We start from the raw sequence: 19,130 nt of genomic DNA, 5'->3' as shown, positions 1-19,130 counted from the left end.
CTGAGGATTAATAAAGCAAGTCGGTCTGTCGCATAGCTTTTATCCAGGTTTTTTCTCTTTCTGTATTGTTATAATTTTCATTACTGTGTCTACCTTCACTGTCTCCTCTCAGTGAACAGGGAGACCTTCACCTCTACACCTGGCCCCTCCGCAGACGATGTGGTGCCCCTGACAGATACCTCCGAGGAGTGCATAGAAGCCACTAGCTCTGATCCAGCGCTCTTCATTATGATCCAAGCCCCCTCTCAGGATCTCTCCTCTGAACCAGACGGTGCTGCTGCTCCCTCTCCACTCAACCCAGCCACATCCTCCGCTCAGCTTGATCCAGCCTTCTCTTGCTCACATGCCTCCTCAGCCCCAAGCTCCACAGCGGAAGTTGGAGGGGTTGGTGTAGGCGAAGCAGTGGCCTCAGAGGGAACCAAGCCTAGACAACAGACCGCCAACACCAGCACTTCAGACCCCCTGCCCCCAGGGTAAGCCAAAGTTGCCGATTATCGGCGCCGTTATTAAGCATTGTTATGGTTGTCAGTATCGGTATTATTTTTTTAATTTTTTAATTTCTTTTTTTTAATCAAAGTTTCTTTACTAGCATTTTTTTCAAATTGAACATGCATCAACAGAATAAATAGAACAAACCCCCCACCCCCCCAACCCGCACCAGACAAAGAACATACATAGAACATATTATAAAAGCCAGACCACCATAGACAAGAAGACAGCAAAAAACAATAATAATACAATTATAGACAATGATCACATAACAATACTGTCAACATCCATGTCTCTAACAAAGAACAGAAAAGGTTGCCAGATCTGGTAAAATTTCCCAGTTGCTCCCCTGACGGTGTGTCTGATCTTTTCCAATTTAAGACGACACATGACTTCCCTAACCAAATGACTATACACCGGTGGACCAGCATCTTTCCATCTAAACAGTATTAATCTTCTGGCCAGGAGAGTCCTGAAGGACATCATGCTAATCTCATACCATCTAAAATTAGTATTCTCCGGGTCACCCCAAACATTGCAATAAGAGGGGACGGTTGTACTACCCTCCCTAATATCTTGGTCCCAAACACAGACTGCCAGAAAGTGTACAGCCTTGGACATGTCCAGAACATATGCAACAGCGTGGCCGGAGCCTGTCTGCATCGATCCCAAAAGACCTATGCTCTTTTGTAAAGCTCTCTCTTGGAAGTCGCTTTGGATAAAAGCGTCTGCTAAATGAATAAATGTAAATGTAAATGTGGGGTCTACATCGGAATTAATCTTCGAGAGTCTAGCTTTGGACCAATGCAAACGGTGAACAACTTTAAACTGGACAACTGCATGCCTGAGACACATGGAGGAGGAAAAAATCCCCTGGATGACTTTGCACCAATCATTATCAGAAATGGATTAGTCTAAGTCCATCTCCAATTTATTCTTAAAGAGATCCAGGGACGAAAAATTATGCATGCCGAGATGATCATAAATTACCCTTATGGTCTGCTTCCTGGTCAGTGTACGTTCAAAAATGGCATCCAACAGCGAAGTGGAAGGGTACAAAGGGAAGGCAGACCCTCCAGGAATTTGCAATGTTGCAATCCCACCAATTCACCCAAATTCAACGATTCCCTGCGAATTCAAGTTCAAGTCTTTTATTTGTCAGATACACAGAACAACACAAGGTCAGACTGGGCACTGAAATTCTTAAGACAAGACAACGCAAGCACCTGGCATAACATAACATATAAGTATACAGAACATAATTTACATCAATGCTGAGCTTAAATAAGTGAAACTTATTTAATATAAGTGAAACCTAATACTAAAACTCCCTGAATATACAGATAACAATAAATAATACACTATACTAACCCTAAATGCACATAATACCTATTACAACCCTATAATCTATTGTAACCTAGGTGGAGTACAGTACAATAGTGCAAAATTGCAGATCAGTGACTATGTCAATGACCATATAGGAGCCTGGTGGCGAAGTACAGTGAGGTACAGTCGTGCAATGTTACTGATGCAACCAGTACTGAAAGTGACAGTGTATAAGTGACTAGTGTGCAGTGAATCAATGTCCATATCAGTGACCATTCAGAAGCCTGATGGCCCTTGGGTAGAAACTGTTGTCCAGTCTGGGGGTGCGCGACCGGATGCTGTGGTAACGCCTGCCAGAAGGCAACGGGGTAAAGAGGCTGAAGGATGGGTGGTAACAGTCTCTTAGAATCCTGCCGGCTTTCCTGAGGCAACGTGTGTGGTAGGTGTCCTGTAGGGCTGGGAGCTTCCTGCCGATTATGAACTCAGCAGAACGGACCACACTTTGTAGGGCCTTGCGGTCCCTGTCTGTGCAGCACCCATACCACACTGTAATGCAACCAGTCAGAATGCTCTCTATAGTGCATCTGTAAAAGTTAGTGAGGATGACTGAGTCCATACCAAACTTCTTCAGTCTCCTCAGGAAGAAGAGGCGTTTATGGGCCGCTTTGTCCGTGTGAACAGACCAGGTGAGGCCGCTGTTGATGTTCACCGTGAGGAACTTGAAGCAGCTGACCTTTTCCACTTCAGATCCGTTGATGAGTAGGGGTGCATGCTCCTCATCCTGCCGCCTCCTATAGTCCACAATCATCTCCTTGGTCTTGCTGATGTTGAGAGAGAAGTTATTGTCCTGGCACCATGATGTCAGGGTGTCAACCTCCTCTCTGTAGGCTGACTTGTCACTGTCAGAGATGAGGCCCACGATGGTTGTGTCGTCAGCAAACTTAACAAGGAGGTTGGAGCTGTGCGTTGCCGCACAGTCGTGAGTGAACAAGGAGAACAGGAGAGTGCTGAGCACACAGCCCTGGGGGGTGCCTGTGTTGGTGATCAGTACGGATGAGGTGCGGTCACCGATTCTCACCACCTGTGGCCTCCCGTCAGGAAGTGGAAGATCCACTTGCAGAGGGAGGTGCTTAGTCCCAGGTCCACAAGCTTGGAGACCAGTCTGGAGGGGATGATGGTGTTGAATGCTGAGCTGTAGTCAATGAACAGCATCCTCGCATACGTATTCCCTTTGTCCAGGTGGGAGAGAGTGGTGTGCATAGTCAGAGCGATGGCATCGTCTGTAGACCTGTTGTACCGGTATGCAAACTGCATAGGGTCCAGGGTTGGGGGCAGCGAGGAGCAGATGAATGATTTGACTAGCTTCTCAAAGCACTTCTTGATGACGACAGAGGTCAGTGCTATCGGGCGATAGTCGTTCAAACATGTGACCTTGGTGTTCTTGAGCACAGGGATAATGGTGGTCCTCTTGAAGCAGGTGGGGAGTACAGACAGGTTAAGGGAGAGGTTGAAGATGTCACTGAAGACCCCTGCCAGCTGGTCAGCGCAGCCCCTGAGGGCCCTACCTGATATGCCGTCTGGGCCAGGTGCCTTGAGAGGGTTGATCTTCTTAAAGCACAGCCTCACCTCGGCTACAGTTAGTGTAGGCACACCACTGGCTTGGCCTTCAAGTAGCTCCACTGCAGGGGTGTCAGTGTCCCTCTCAAAGTGAACGTAGAAGGAATTTAGCTCGTCTGGCAGTAGGACAGAGGACTGGATCTCACTGGAGCCTCTCCCTTTGTAGTCAGGAATGGCTTTAAGTCCACTCCACATGCGCCTGGGGTCAGAGCCATGGTAGTTGGACTTGGTCCTGTAAGCCCTTTTTGCTGCTTTGATGGCCTTCAAAAGGTCGTATCTGGTGGCCTCCCTGTACTCATCAGGGTCCCCAGAGTTAAAGTCGACAGTGCGGGCTCTCAGCTTGGCCCGAACCACAACATCTACCCAGGGCTTCTGATTTGGGAAAGACCGGACAACCTTCTTGGGGACAACGTCATCTATGCCAGAGGTTTCCAAAGTGGGTGCCGCGGCACCCTGGGGTGCCGTGACGCATGCTCAGGGGTGCCGCGGAATGGCCCAAGGCTTGATCATTTCATAAAAAATACAAAAACATTTTTAAATTCATTTTATTTATATTATATCAATAACAAATTCAGGCTATTTGCGGCTCAAAAAACAATCGGCTACAGTTCACAGTTGATTCAGGGCTTAACGTCAACAACAGTTCTTTCGTTGATTTTGTTCGTTATTCCGTATTGACAGCAGATGGAGGAGTGCAGGTAGCGGCAATGGATATGTTTTTAAAGAGAATGCATCCACCTCCACAGGAACAGACATCGGAATCGAAATCAGCAAAGAGAAAAAAGAGACATAACGATTCTCCAGTAGGTAACGTGCCCCACACCAGTATGCCTGGTCTGCAGGGAGACGTTGGCTAATGCAGCCATGGTGCCTAGCAAATTGGCAAGGTACCTGGAGACCAAGCACCCAGCACACCAGAACAAAGACATTGAATATTTTACAAGACTTAAAACACAGAATACCACACAGAGCGAACGTATGCTTTTATTGTGCGTGTATGTGAAGGCACAAAAGGCTTGTTTTTTTAGTTGACGAGTTGTTTGCTAAATCTAAAAAGCCACACACTTTAGCAGAGTCGCTCATATTACCAGCCTGCAAAAAATGGATGAGGTAATGCTAGGGCCAGATGCTGCAAAAGAAAAAAGCCCCCTCTCTGATAACATGATCAAACGTCGCATTGATGATATGTCGGAGGACATGAAATCTGTATAGGCTACTGTATGAGAAACTACGGCTAAGGTGGAAATTTGCGCTTCAAATAGACTCCACTGATGCTAGTGGCCTTTGCCAGCTGATCGCTAACGTGAGATACGTGGATGAGGACAATGGACAAATTTACAGATAACTTTTTAGTTTGCAAAGAACTGGACAACCATATGCTACCATTACATTACATTTATGCAATCAGACGTGTTTATCCAAAGCGACTTCCAAAAGAGTTTTACAAAAGTGCATAGGTCACTGATCATAACAACGAGATGATCCCAAACATTGCGGGTAGCCAAAACATGAAGCATACATTGTGAAAACTAAAGTCCCAAAGGGAAGAACCATAAGAGCATGTAGCCTAGTTGAACAAGTTACATGTTGCATTGAACAAGTTACCGGAGATGATATATTCAGGGAGACTCTGTTCACTATTCATTCAAAAGTTCTATTAAATGAGTTGAATTAAAGAGAGTGGTTCATTTGAACAAAAATGAGATAAACCTCACTTCCTCAATGTAATGCCTATAATAAAAGCAGTTTTAGCCTATTCGACATATCACAAGGTCAAATTAAATGGCAAAAGTACAAATATGACACAAAGGATGTTGAGAGTAAAAAGTTAAAAATAGGGGTGCCGTGGATGGAGAGAGATATGTTTAGGGGTGACGTGAGTCAGAAAAGTTTGGGAACCACTGATCTATGCAGTGTTGGATGTAGCTGGAAACAGTGTCCGTGTATTCGTTAATGTCCCCATCTGCTGCCTCCTTGAACATCAGCCAGTCAGTGGTCACAATTTTAACCAATCACCGCAATTTTCCTCAACTTTGACCAATCGTTGTCTCCCACAACTCTCTCCGGTAGGGCTTATATCCAGTGTTGCGCCTGAACTCGTTCATTGAACGAAAGTTCATAAACTCGTTCATAATTTTGGTGAACTTGAACGGAACGTACTGTATTACTGCCTGATGAACGAGACTGTGAACGCGTTCATTCTGGTGTCTGTGAACTCTTTTACTCTTTTTCAAAAAGGTGTTAGATTTCTAGAGACTGCCAGGCGAAAAACACACCGTTAACAGTCCTGTATCCAGGGTTGCCCAACCAGTCAATTGCTGCATGTGCTTTCTTCTACTGTCTATGCCTGGCAAGTGTGAGAGCGCCGAAGTTGCGTAGAGGCCGAGAGCGGTATTACAGACAGAGATTTCAATATTTTTTGTTAAAAAAAGATACATCCTGGTTGGATAAGAATTAAAAATTGGATATAAAGATGAAATCTGACACAGTTTCAGCGGTTTCACAGGAAATAATTTAGAAAAATTATAGCTCGCAACATATTGAAAAAAATTATTGAACTAGTTTATTTTTTTGAGCTGTGAACTTAGTTCAAAATCTTGAATTATGAACTATGAACTGAACCAGTTCATTTTAAAATGTGTGAACTATGAACTGAACTAGTTCAAGTAGAAAGTGAACTTTCCCAATACCAATTAAATCTTCAACTGGCATGTGGCATCGAAAGTACATGCCATTGGCAGGAGGCAGGACATGCCAGTGAGCCACCAATCGGCAGCATCGACCGTTGACAGCCAATTGCACTAACAAATACTGAACGAGAAGTGTCGTCTCACTCTCTCCCTTCCGCCTTACTTCCGTATTGAGTTTGAGTTGAACTGACTTTTTTTGTATACTTGATTGTTGATCCATAGGTATCTGTTTCATGTTTTGGATAAGTAAAGCCTATTTTGCTACATTTTTGTAGTCCTGGTATCTTTTGTTTGGCATGTTGGTAAGGTTATTTAGGAGACAATTTCTCAATGGTTTTATTCTTAAAGTAATGTTTGTTTATTAATTACTTAGTTTTCAACCAATAACTCAATTAAAATTACAAAGAGGGAAATTCGCAACTTTTTATTGCAACTTTCACTTGCTCCCGCAATTTCATCAAAACTTTTTGGAAAAGCTCCCGCAAAATCAGGAATTTTAGCCCGGAACTATCACCAAAAAGGCCCGCGAAATCCTGGGGGTACTGGGAAGGTTTCCGAATTTAAGGCCCCAAAGCTTCTAAGCTGCAAATATCTGAAGAAATGCGATCTGGGAATGTCATATTTTTTCATTAGCTGCTCGAATGATACAAAAACACCATCAACATAGAGATCAGACAGTCAGACCTTTGTAGACCAAGTAACAAAAGCGTTGTCCAACAAAGATGGAATAAACAAATGATTATTTGCAATTGGCCCCGTGAGTAATAGGTCCCCAAGAGAGAAAGATCTCCTAAACTAATTCCATATTTTAAGTGAGTGTACAACAATCGGATTAGAGGTAAAGCTAGAAAGAGTTTGTGTGAATGGCAATTTGGCACACAGTAGGGCCGCTGGGGAGGTGGAAACAATGGGCGCCCCTTTCATAATTGTCCATTCAGGGGCTGCCGCACTCTCCCCCATCCAGTACAACAGTAATCTTATATTAGCTGCCCAGTAGTAGTACATGAAGTTTGGGAGTGCCATACCTCCCTTTTCTCGAGGTCTCTGTAATATCTGCCTTTTGATCCTTGGTGGCTTTTTGCTCCAGATAAAGGCTGATATATGATTGTTCAGTTTTGAGAAAAAGGATTTTGTAAGAAACAGTGGGAAACACTGGAAAACATATACAAATTTAGGCAGCATATTCATCTTTATAGTATTGATTCTGCCCCCAGGGAGAGAGGCAGGGGTCCCAACGCTCAATGTCTCGCTTCATAATTAGCTAGGTATAGATCCTTATAGCTACGTGTAACCCACACTCCAAGGTACTTGAATTTCTTTAGACTGATTTTGAAAAGGAATGAGTCAAGAGGTACCTGGCGTGCCCCCTCACCAACAGGCATCAGTTCACTGATATTCCTCCATAAGCCCAAAGTAGGACCATTAGTTTAGGGAGACTCACAAGGGGCTGTGAAATAAACAGTAGCATATATCGTCCAGATATCCCTAATGTCAGTATTCTGTCTTAACGCCACAGCAAGTGGCTCCATTGCGATGGCAAATAGCAGTGGCGACAGAGGACATCCCTATCTTGTGCCCCGTTTGAGCTCGAAGTAGGTGGACAAATTATCATTAGTACAAACAGCAGCCCTCAGAGCTGTATATAGAAGTTTGACCCATGATATGAACCTGGGACCAAATCCGAACCTCTCCAGTGCGCTGAAAAGGTAGCCCCACTCCACCAAGCCTTTTCAGCATCAAGCGAGAGTAACGATTCTTTATAAAACCTGTTTGGTCTTGCGATATGATGGATGGAAGAACCCCCTCCAAGCGGCATGCCAAAGTTTTAGCAAGGATTTTAACATCAGTATTCAATAAAGAAATTGGGCGGTAAGAGCCGCACTCAAGAGGGGCCTTGCCTTTCTTAAGGAGTAAGGAGATAACAGCATCACGCATAGTAGATGGCAAGGCTCTCAAGGAGAACGACTCTTTGAAAACTGACAATAGCAAAGGGGAGAGTTGTCTTGAAAACTGGAAACTTTTAAAATAGAAATCAGTTGGATAACCACACAGTCCTGGGGACTTGCCGCACTGCATAGAGACAATTTCTGACGCCATCTCCCTGACCGAGGAGACAACCCTGAAGCTTCCCCTGGATCCAAGGACGGAATATGCAGGGTCCCAAAAAAAAGTATTCCAACACAGAAGGGTCTACAGGTGGGCCGGAGCTGTATAGGGACATATAAAAAGCTTCAAAACTGGAGTAAATTTTCTGATTATCTGTACATTTTGAGCCCCTCCCGTCATATATTTCAGATATGGTCAGATTAGTAGTTCTCTGTCTTAGCTGGTGAGCAAGAATCGGTCCAGCCTTTTCCCCGTGTTCATAGAACCTGTATCGCGTTCTGGAGATAAGACACTCAGGGCCTCATTTACTAACAGGATTTCGCCCATTTCATGCGTGAAATAGCGGGTAAAGACAACACCGTATTTACAAAGGCAATGCACTTGAGTAAAAACACAGATTATCGCTGCTGGGAGGGTATAAGGGAAAGTGGGTGTGTATATTTCTAGCTCCTGTTCACTGAACTTTTTTTTTTGTTGCTTTTCCTCGAATCACCCATGGTGGCAGTAACATGCAGGCGATTTTTTCCGTCTTTTAACGGTGCGCTAATTAACACTAATGGGCGCTGATTGCTCGACAAGGATCTGGTTTTATAAATACCACGCAAATGCGGAAATACACCGTCCGCTATTTGCGGTTGAGCAACGGTGCAGACTACGCTGCGGTCGCAATGTTAGTAAATGAGGCCCTCAGCCTGTTTCGTCGAAAGGTCAAACTCTGTCTGCAGTGACAAATGCCTCTTCATAGAATCCGCAGAAGGTAGTTGACTATGTGCCCTATCCAGCTCAAGAATCTCATCCGCCAATTCTTTAAGTCGAGCGGTGCTCACCCTCCTCTGGTTAGCACAATATGAAATGACCTGACCTCGTAAATATGCCTTCAGTGACTCCCAAATCGTCAGGGAGGATATTCCAGGTGTTTGATTAATGTCCAAAAAAACGAAATTTAAGATGCAATAAAACTAATAAAAACATAATCCGACAGAAGCAGAGGATTGAGTCTCCAAGGGCGGTAAGTGTATTGCGTATCTGGGATGCGCAGTCTCATAGTTAAGGGGCAATGATCTGAAATAACTATGGGTCCATAGTCACAACTGTTTATGAGGGGAAGCATCCTCTTGTCCAAAAAGAAATAGTCTATACGGGAGTATGTATTATGAACTGAGGAGAAAAAGGAGTAACTCCTGGAAGCAGGGTTGCGAAAACGCCCCACGTCCACCACTCCGTACAACTCGAGGAAGATGTGGATAGAACACGCCGCCCCAGACAGGGAAGAGGATCTGGGTGAGCTACGATCCAACTCGGGAAAGCACACAGTTCATGTCACCGCCGAGGATAAGGTAGTGCGATGCCCTATTTGGTAGGGGGAAAAAACCTTGGTGAAGAACATTGGATCATCCCAGTTTGGTGCATAAACATTGACCAAAATGACAGGAAAAGTATAAATTTGACCTACGACAGTAACATAGCGTCCAGCGGGGTCAGCTTCCACACTTGTCATCGTAAATGGTCTATTTCTAACAATTAATATAGCTGCCCCCTAGCCTTTGAATGGAAATTTGAGTGAAATATCTGTCCTGACCACTCCCCTCCCAGTCTAGAATGGTCTGATGACTGTAGATGTGTTTATATTTAGCCGCTTCAGATGTGTAAATACCTTCTTTTGCTTTAAAGGATGATTAAGTACCTTCACATTCCTCTGGGAATACTGAAGTCAGTCATAATGAGAGATAAAAAGGTTGGATATCTGAGCCCTACAGGGAACCTAGAATGACAGTAGATGGACCACAACACAGATGTCTGGAAAATTAAACACAATAAATGATAAAGTCTGGCACACCCTCCCCGTAACCCCCCCCCCCCCACCCCACAGCACCTACAGGAACAGGGTGCTAACCATACCCTCCCAAAACAAATCCACACTAAGTGTTTGGGTGGAGAAACTCCACAGAGCCAACTGCTCAAGCTCCCACCGAACCCCCGGTGTGAAAAGTAAAATAAAAAAACAAGTTAATTCTATCACAGTGTAGAAGCATACACCCCATCATAGCGTATTAAACAGAAGATGAGACATTCAGACAGCGATGTTGATCAACCTTGGTATTACAGCAAAATACTTATCAAACAGTTATCACACAGGCAAAGTTTAGAGACAATGAATTAGCCAGGGCAATGTTACTCACTCGGCAACTACAGGCCTGATGACATTCGTTTTGACGTATCTAATCGCTTCACTTGCATCCACAAACTCCTTTTCTTCTCCATTGAACGTGATGCCGAGACGGGCTGGAAACAGGATACCATACCGAACTCCCTGACGGTCATGGAGCACATTGAGGTCAGGAAGTTACTTACAGGACCCAGGCTTCTATGATAGTGGTCCACAAGCACATCTTTATCCAGCAGTAGCACTTCTCTCAGTAGTTCAGAGACCGACGCTGTAGAGCTGGATCCATGTGCTTCCGCCACCCCTCAGTCTGCCCTCCGTGTCTTCACACTTATTTTTTTAGTCCAGTCACCTCTAACGCCAGGCCTTTCACCGTAGACTGTAAAACTGCCACTTCGTCCGACCAGGTCGTTAGCCCACCTTCCACCTCTTTAATTGTAGCTTTCATCTGGTCGATGTCGGAGTGAATTGCGGCCCTGTTGTTCATTATTTCCGCTTTCATGGCTTGCAACTCGTTTTTAAGAAAGCAGAAATCTTCAGAAAGTGCGCTTTTCAGCTCAGTTTTGATCACCTCAGCAATGTCAGCCCTTAATGAAAGCAGGATGTCCGACTTCAAGGTTTCAGCATCCATCTCTTGGCCGTCCGGCCGGGGCATGGGCTCCGAGCCCGGGGAGGAAGCAGAACCCGCAGACGAGGCGGTGCTGGGCCTAGATTAACTCAGTGAATTTATATTTACGCAAGTTTGTCACCATCTTCACGCAAATAAACGTACACTCAACTTCGGAAAATATATCTGAAACAGAGTTTGCCAGTATTTAACTGTGAAAAACAATTATTAACTAAAAAAAACTGAAGTTCAACGGGAGCTCAAACTAAACACAACCTACTCCATCGCCGACTTGACAGCGCCCCTGGTATCAGTATTTTTTCATTTTTTAAAATTATTTGTTGTCATTTGTTGCTTATTGTGGTTTCAATTTACTTTAAGTTTAACAAAATGTTTACAGAATGCTGCTGGATGCTCCCTGCACTTTTTATGTTGTTATTACTATTAATATTAATGTTGTTATTATTAACTGTTCTCAAAATTAAAGATATGGTTAAAATAATTTAAAGGTGACATGACATGCTGTTTTTGGCTGCTTTTATATAGGCCTTAGTGGTCCCCTAATACTGTATCTGAAGTCTCTTTCCCGAAATTCAGCCATGGTGCAGAATTATAGCCACTATAAGTAGTCCCACAATCAGCTTTCCTCAGAACGCGCTGTTTCTGTGTCTGTAGCTTTAAATGCTAATGAGGAGGAGAGGGGCGGCAACATGCACTAATGTTTACAACGGATGTATCGCAATGGCTCGTAGCCGGGTCAATCCTGTTAACCGGTGCCTTTTGGACCTGGTAACTTCTGAAAACAAAATTATTTATTTTTCATGTTTTTAACATTTAATCAGGAAAGAGATATGTTTAACTGTTTGGAAAACATATTGGCCAAGCTCATGCACTTAAATCCTAATAATTATGGGCATTTGGTTCAGACATGGACCATATCATTATTCCACCCTGTTAAGACATATAAATTACAATCACAAAGTTAAAAAAATGTAAAGGCATAACAATATTTACCTTTACTTGTCCATTATATGTCCCTTGTTGCAAATACATGACAAATATTGTATGCAACTTATTATGTTACTACATTTTCTAACAATATTTCCACCCTGTTGGCTGTACACACCTAACAGGGTGGAACCTAACAGGGGGGAATTTTGTTAACTATGTTAGCCCTAGCTCTGTGAGTGATCATGATCTAGCTAGCATTAGACCCTATATGTATACAGCCTTTTAATTCTTATATAAAACCATATTTGAAATTATAAAATGTTATTTATTTTCTTAACAAAGTAGCCTAACAGGGTGGAAATTTAAGGTTGTGACAAACAGGTTGACATTATGAAACTTGGAAAAAAGATAAATCTGAAAGTTCATACTAACTTCAGTTGGCCAAGTTGAATTCCTGCCACAGGAAATGATGTCATTTCATGAACTTTGTGACATGGGAAGTGTAGGCTATTTTCTTAAGAGGGAAAAACTACAACCTAACAGGGTGGAACTTTTTGGGGGGGACACAAAGTAAATCTCCTCAAAAAGGGTTTAAATTTATTTTTTTAATAAAAAATATGTAAAAGTAGAACGATTTTAACTTGGTCTACAACATAATGAGCAAATCATTTGAATATTTTATTATTTAATGACTGATATTTATTGTAAGAGTTGATCATTTGTGATGGGGACATGGCAAAACATGGCAAAATGAACATGTGTACAAAATACAAAAGTGGTTAAAATATAAACTAATTGTCTTAAAGACACTTTTTGGTTATTTATATGATAAGGAAGACCTAAACCTATAATTAAAGCCTTTTAGAATAAACATTTGTAACATTTTACAGCAATTATGAAGTAGGATTTCCTGGGGACATTAAAAGGCACCGGTTAACAGGATTGACCCAGCCCTCGTTGCTGTAAGATGCCTCAAATTAAGCCATTCTCTTCTGATCACCCTGGTTTGCAGAGGTGCACACTCATTCATTTCAATGTGGAGAAAGGCGGATATCGCAAGCCATAACACCAACAGCAGAACGGTTATCCAAATAACAAAGAAGTGTACAACACTGGCGTTACAGCTTTTGTATTCACACACACACTTGATGCCATCTACCTTTACATTAGCGACAGTAACTCAGCTGGCTCGTAGCCCCGTTACTGTAAAATGCTTCGAATTTGCCCCTTCTCATCTGATCACCCTGATTTGCAGAGGTGCACACTCATAATAATTTCAAAGAGGGGAAAGGCGGATATCGCGCACGCCATAACACCAACAGCATAACGGTTATCCAAATAACAAAGAAGTGTACAACACTGGCGTTACAGGGTTTGTACGTTAGCAACAGTAATTCAGCTGTTAGCTGCAGAGCTAATGTTACAGCCACATTCTAAGGGTAGGTAACAATGTTCAGTAAAGCAACACAATTATATAGCGTTAGTTAACTTACTTGTCCAAGTTTTGTAGCTTGACCAAGGAGATTTAGTAATGATCCAGAATTTAATTTCAGCAAGGCCAGCTTTGTGTTGGCTCAAGTTGAGGAAACAGTAGTGGCTGAAATGTTTGGCGCAGACATGCAAAACTTTGGGAAGTTGTGTCGGCGCATTTCCAGCGAAAATAAAATTTAGATATTGGTTGTGCAGAGGCTCGGATGAAGGAATTTAATTAAGATTTGAGCTTGCATTTGTACATCCAAGCACTGAGCAACTGTTGTGCTTAGTTTGTTTGCTCGCCATGATGTCTCTCCAGGAAAAACCGATATCGCACTTGCCCTTGCACGGTGGTACTGTAGCTCAGTTTCTAATGGGCGGGCCAGATGATCTGGGCGGGCAAAGCAGAGAGAGGGGAGGTAACCTTTCTCGTATCTACGTCACTTGGAGGAGATTTTCAAACAGAGCGTTTGAGCCTTCATTTTGTCAAAGGCGGAGAAGAACACCCAGGGCTTTGTTTAGACCTATCGAAAATTCTAGCCACTGGGGGACCAAAGGCAGGCTAGGGGAACTCATATTAATGTTAAATAACCTCATAAAATGAAGTTTTCATGTCATGTCACCTTTAAAGAGAGTCTTTGTCAGAGGCCTTTTTATTGTGACATTTATTTTCATTTTTACACTAGTCATATATCGGTTCCAAATATCGGTTTTCGGTCTACTTGATCTGTAATAATCGGTATCGGCATCGGTCCTGAAAAACACATATCTGTCGACCCCTAGTGTTTGGGTTACAGTATGTGGACATTTGAAAGAAGATGCCTGTAAAGACTAGTTGAATTAATTTTGTGTATGTTTTGGGCTACGGATAATTGTTTGTGTGTGTGCGTGCTTAGCTGGGAGCAGAGAAAGGACCCCCACGGGAGAACCTACTATGTGGATCACAATACCAGAACCACCACATGGGAGAGACCACAGCCTTTACCGACAGGGTCAGTCATCAAACGAATCTCTGTTTATTACCTGTGAAAGGAAAAACACACACACAGTGGTGTCATTCCATGTGGACTATAAAACCCAATCTCGCATCTTCTCTGTAGACTTTATTAATTGTGTACATGTTACCAAGATGTTACTACTATCTTGCTTAAACTTTGGTAAGCAAACTGGACCAATGGTAAGCTTTTATTTGTTTTCAGTGTGATTGTTTACCATGACAACACAGTGACATAACCCCTCACAATTTTAGTGGATTTTATGTCAGTTTACTTCTGACTATATATCAATCTGTCTCACTCTCTCCCACCTTCTGTGTCCATTTGTGTGTCAGCTGGGAAAGGCGTGTGGACGACCGGGGGCGCATCTACTACGTTGATCACAACACCAGGACCACCACTTGGCAGAGGCCCACCATGGAGTCAGTCCGCAACTTCGAACAGTGGCAGTCCCAGCGCAGTCAGCTGCAGGGAGCTATGCACCAGTTCAACCAGAGATACCTCTACTCGGTACACACACAAGAAAGCCCACACACAGACCACAAGTGCCCATGTGTAAAACACACACCTTAGTTGATTGCTACCGATTACGAGGTCAGATAACTCCTTTCTCTGATTTCTTTGTTGTTGCTAGAAGTAGCTCCTACATTTTAGCACTCTCCAAGTTGAGAAGGAGTAAATTGTAGGTTGTCCGGGTTGTCATTGTAGAGACACGTTTCTATACTATGTCAATGGAACACTTTTATTCAAAAAATATTATTTTGACTTAAGTCTCACAGGTCCAAAATGTGTTAAGAATGACAACAAACCATCTTCCTTAGGGGTGACACAGAAAATACAAGACACTTGATGTGATTACATCATCCTGATTGGCCAGTCAGAGCTGTCTGACAATTCCACTTACACTACCCCTACCCTTTACACAACTTTTACCTGTTTTTGACAGAAACTGTGGGTCTTTGAACCAGGCCATAATCTCATCTACTCTTGATGATGATTAACTCACACAACACAGACTCAGAGAGACAACATTGTCAGGCCTGACTTAGTGCTAGCTTACTTGTCCGCCGGCTAGCCAGTTGTACAGTCTTAGCAATTCACCTAATTTGGAATATATTTATCTTTTTGTATGTTTTGGTTCCTGGACCTATTTGGACGTGTACATCCCCATCTCTTTCATTCAGGCTTCGATGATGTCAGCGGAAAATGACCCTCTGGGGCCGCTGCCTCCTGGCTGGGGTAAGTTATGGAGGGAAGTTGCCCGGGAGCCACCAGTGATGGCATTAGTGGTTTGGGTTAGGGACTGCTACCCTTTGACCTCAGGTTTACCATTTCAGAGAATTTAATTGCACCTTGGTTTTCTTGGTTGCAGGGTGTGCTCTCCAATCTATTGTGGCAGTTGCAAGCCTCAAACATTGACTTCTTAGGATTTTTTTCTCACTTTCCCTCCCTGTTTGTCTCTCCATCTTTCTGTTTCTCTCTCACACTCTCTCAAACATAAATATGTTTTAGTTTCTACTATCCCTGTCCCTCATTCTTGTTCTTATGTGCATCTCACCTCTATGCTGTCCTCTTTTTTATCAAAATGATGAGCGATCAGTAAAACAGTGTCAGATAACACTATCTGCATAACTCATCACTTGCTTTAAATCATGCCCTCCTAGATATCAAGATAAAGTTCTGATCAGTGTAGTCAGTGGTAGCTTGTCAGAGACCGACTCATTTTGAAACAATGCTATTGTATGAATGTAATGTTGTTGCCTGTGCTACAAGCATACTGGCCTGTAATTTGAAGAGACACTTATTTCATTTAATCTTAAGGCGTACATATCAATGCAATACAATTAGCAATATGCAAAGATGCACCGAATACCAATGGCACATAAGACCAATGAAACAATCCCACAAAATGCACATTTTGTGATTAATCTAGCATAGCTAGAAGGGTCAACCTTGACCACAAATGTGTGGTTATTTTTGTGTTAACCCTGCTCCACATCCCCACCCTCCCCCCAGAACGACGTGTTGACTCCAACGATCGGGTGTACTTTGTCAACCATAACACGAAGACCACACAGTGGGAGGACCCACGCACACAAGGGTGAGCCATAGCTCTGCTGAGACCCCCTGCCTGCCACCTCTTTTGCACTCCTTAGCACCTTTTATTTTGGCACAGAGGCTGTATTCATGCACAACCAGCAAAAAACAGTTCAGAGCAGTTTAGTCTCCTTGCTGTCCTCTTTTACTCTAAACGCTTGTTCTACCCAAGTGTCTGTGCCCATTTTTGTATATGTGTGTGTCTCCAGGCTACAGAATGAAGACCCTCTCCCTGAGGGCTGGGAGATACGGTACACACGTGAGGGGGTCCGGTACTTTGTGGATCACAACACACGGACCACTACGTTCAGTGACCCACGCACCGGAAAGTCCTCTGTGTAAGTACATGGACTACTTAATGCTCCTTAAAAATAATCTAACTTCTCCCCCCAATGCTATTCCACTCATCTAGAATGTGGATTTAGTTGTGAAATCAAATCCAAAGTAAAAATACAAATTTTAGAAATTCTGGTCACAACGATGTCTTAATTATCCACCTTTAAGGAAACCTGTAATCACAGTTAAAGCATTGTGAACAACAATAAAACAGAATTTTGAAACATTCTGAACTTAAAATAGGCTTCAAACTTCTTTTATTCTGCTCCTCGTGCCATAATTAAAGAAGTACATTTAAATAATTTGACAATAACCTCTGTCTGACTTATGCTGACATTTGTTTTCTTCATATCGGTCGTCTCAGCACCAAAGGTCCTCAGATTGCCTATGAGCGCAGTTTCAGGTGGAAGCTTGCACATTTCCGTTACCTGTGTCAGGTAATACTTTCTCTCCCTTCTCTCTTTTTCCAAGAAAAAAATATGAAATACATGATTCAATTCAAATCTGTAAATCACTTCACATAATGGAATCTTTGTTTAATTTTCTGACACCAAAATGTAGGGCGTTAAGATGCGTTTGGTTTCTCAAATGCCTTTTCTGTTCTTTACTCAGTCCAATGCACTCCCCAGCCATGTGAAGATTACTGTATCAAGGCAGACTTTATTTGAAGACTCTTTCCAGCAAGTAAGAGACTTGACCTTTCTGTGTCGTGTTTTTATTTTTTAAACAGAATTCCACACTGAAATGCACCTACCTGCATATGCACTTGCACAAGCAACATTCTCACACATTAACTTACATACAGAGTATGACATACACACACACACAAATACATATAGGAGTATTAGGAGTATTAGGAGTGTAACATAATAGCATTTACTTTTGGATTTACTAACAGCTGCTTTCCACAAAAGTGTTCATGTTAAATGTGAGCATGCCATATTTTTATTATTCAGTGTTAACTGAATGTTTTATTCAGTGTTGCTAACTGTGTGCACATTTCCAGATTATGGCCCTAAAGCCCTATGACCTGAGAAGACGATTATACGTCATCTTCAGAGGGGAGGAGGGACTAGATTACGGTGGTTTAGCCAGGTAAGTGAGAAACACATCAGGTTCCCTCTAACTCACATCTGGAGCTTTCTAACACCTGGGACACACTGGCTGTGAAGCGTGTCGTCAAATTAATAATCTACGTTTTTAACCAATATCAAAATGTAAAACAGCACAGAAACGGCAGCAAAGTATGATGCAAAGTGTTTATTTGAATCCAACACAAAGTATTGATTCCAACAAACGTATGTAGACCGGAGTCTGACTGGCATTTTTCTCCGAACATTGGCTTATATATTTACTCTCCATTATTTTGTGATATTTTGTCATTGGTGCATTATAGTTGGTCACTGATGCATTTATGGATCACACCCGGTTGGTCAATTTCACAGAATTTGAATTGGCAGTACTTTTCTTATGTTCTCCCACTTCCAGGGCCTTCGTGAGGCCTGAAACACAGCTGCACGGGGCTACTGAGTTTAAGGTCATAAATCTGTCCCATGATATCTGGGTCTTGTAGTCCTGGATATCAGGGCCTTGTAGTTTTCTATGGAAGAAGCCTATACACACAGTCTTCTCTTGCCCTGAGCCCCTAAATATCCAGATATGCACTTTGGGCTTATTATTGTCTACATATTAGTGGCAATACTAATCAGTCAAGAGCTTTGCATCATGGTTTTCAGTAATATAGCGTTTGAAAGTAAAAACGGCAATTAAGAGGTTAATTTTCAATCATATCAGCCATAATAATTTCTCTATTGTCATAATTACAGCAGTGTGATGTTTTTCCTACAACAAGCGCCACAAAGAGACACGAAAGGTGCGAGCTGTTCACAATAGATGCGCATTTCTCTGTGCCGGTCACCAAGCCTTCCATCTCCTCTGAGCTTCGCTGCTTGGCCCCTAATAACTAGAGAGGGTACAATTTCTGGGGAAATTGTAGGGTGTGCTTGCTTGTGTTGTTTGTAGATGGGTCAATTTATTATGAAACAAGCAAAACCCCCATTGAACAAGTTATTCTAACAACATTGTCACCAGCAATATTTTTCAGATGGAATCGTAATTCAAACAGTACCATCTGCTAACTGAAAATATGCCCCCAAACACGTAAATAAGCTTTATATTTATTTAGGGGGAAATGGCTAATTCAAAATAAGTTTGCTGGAAGCGATCATTGTCAGTATAAAAGCCAAAAGCGACCATTTGGTCTCAGTCTAGAGCCCTGC

At 42.7% G+C, this 19,130-nt stretch overlaps 1 protein-coding gene across 4 annotated transcripts in view; it reads left to right on the top strand.

Annotated features, from left to right (window-relative positions):
* wwp1 (WW domain containing E3 ubiquitin protein ligase 1) overlaps positions 1-19,130 on the top strand; it is a 91,016-nt gene that overhangs the window by 51,001 nt on the left and 20,885 nt on the right. For all 4 annotated transcript variants that reach the window (XM_084703106.1, XM_084703105.1, XM_084703103.1 and 1 more), the window contains 9 exons: positions 113-473; positions 14,320-14,415; positions 14,754-14,928; positions 15,603-15,657; positions 16,435-16,519; positions 16,725-16,853; positions 17,216-17,288; positions 17,464-17,535; positions 17,858-17,946. In XM_084703106.1, the coding sequence (XP_084559232.1) occupies positions 113-473; positions 14,320-14,415; positions 14,754-14,928; positions 15,603-15,657; positions 16,435-16,519; positions 16,725-16,853; positions 17,216-17,288; positions 17,464-17,535; positions 17,858-17,946 (1,135 nt within the window). The remainder of the gene's footprint in view (positions 1-112; positions 474-14,319; positions 14,416-14,753; positions 14,929-15,602; positions 15,658-16,434; positions 16,520-16,724; positions 16,854-17,215; positions 17,289-17,463; positions 17,536-17,857; positions 17,947-19,130) is intronic.

This window comes from Hypomesus nipponensis, chromosome 8 (assembly GCF_054491055.1).
Source record: "Hypomesus nipponensis isolate SF chromosome 8, ASM5449105v1, whole genome shotgun sequence".
In the NCBI taxonomy this organism is placed as follows: Eukaryota; Metazoa; Chordata; class Actinopteri; order Osmeriformes; family Osmeridae; genus Hypomesus; species Hypomesus nipponensis.
The sequence above is the reverse complement of the archived record's forward strand: the minus strand, read 5'-3'. Positions and strand labels throughout refer to the sequence as shown.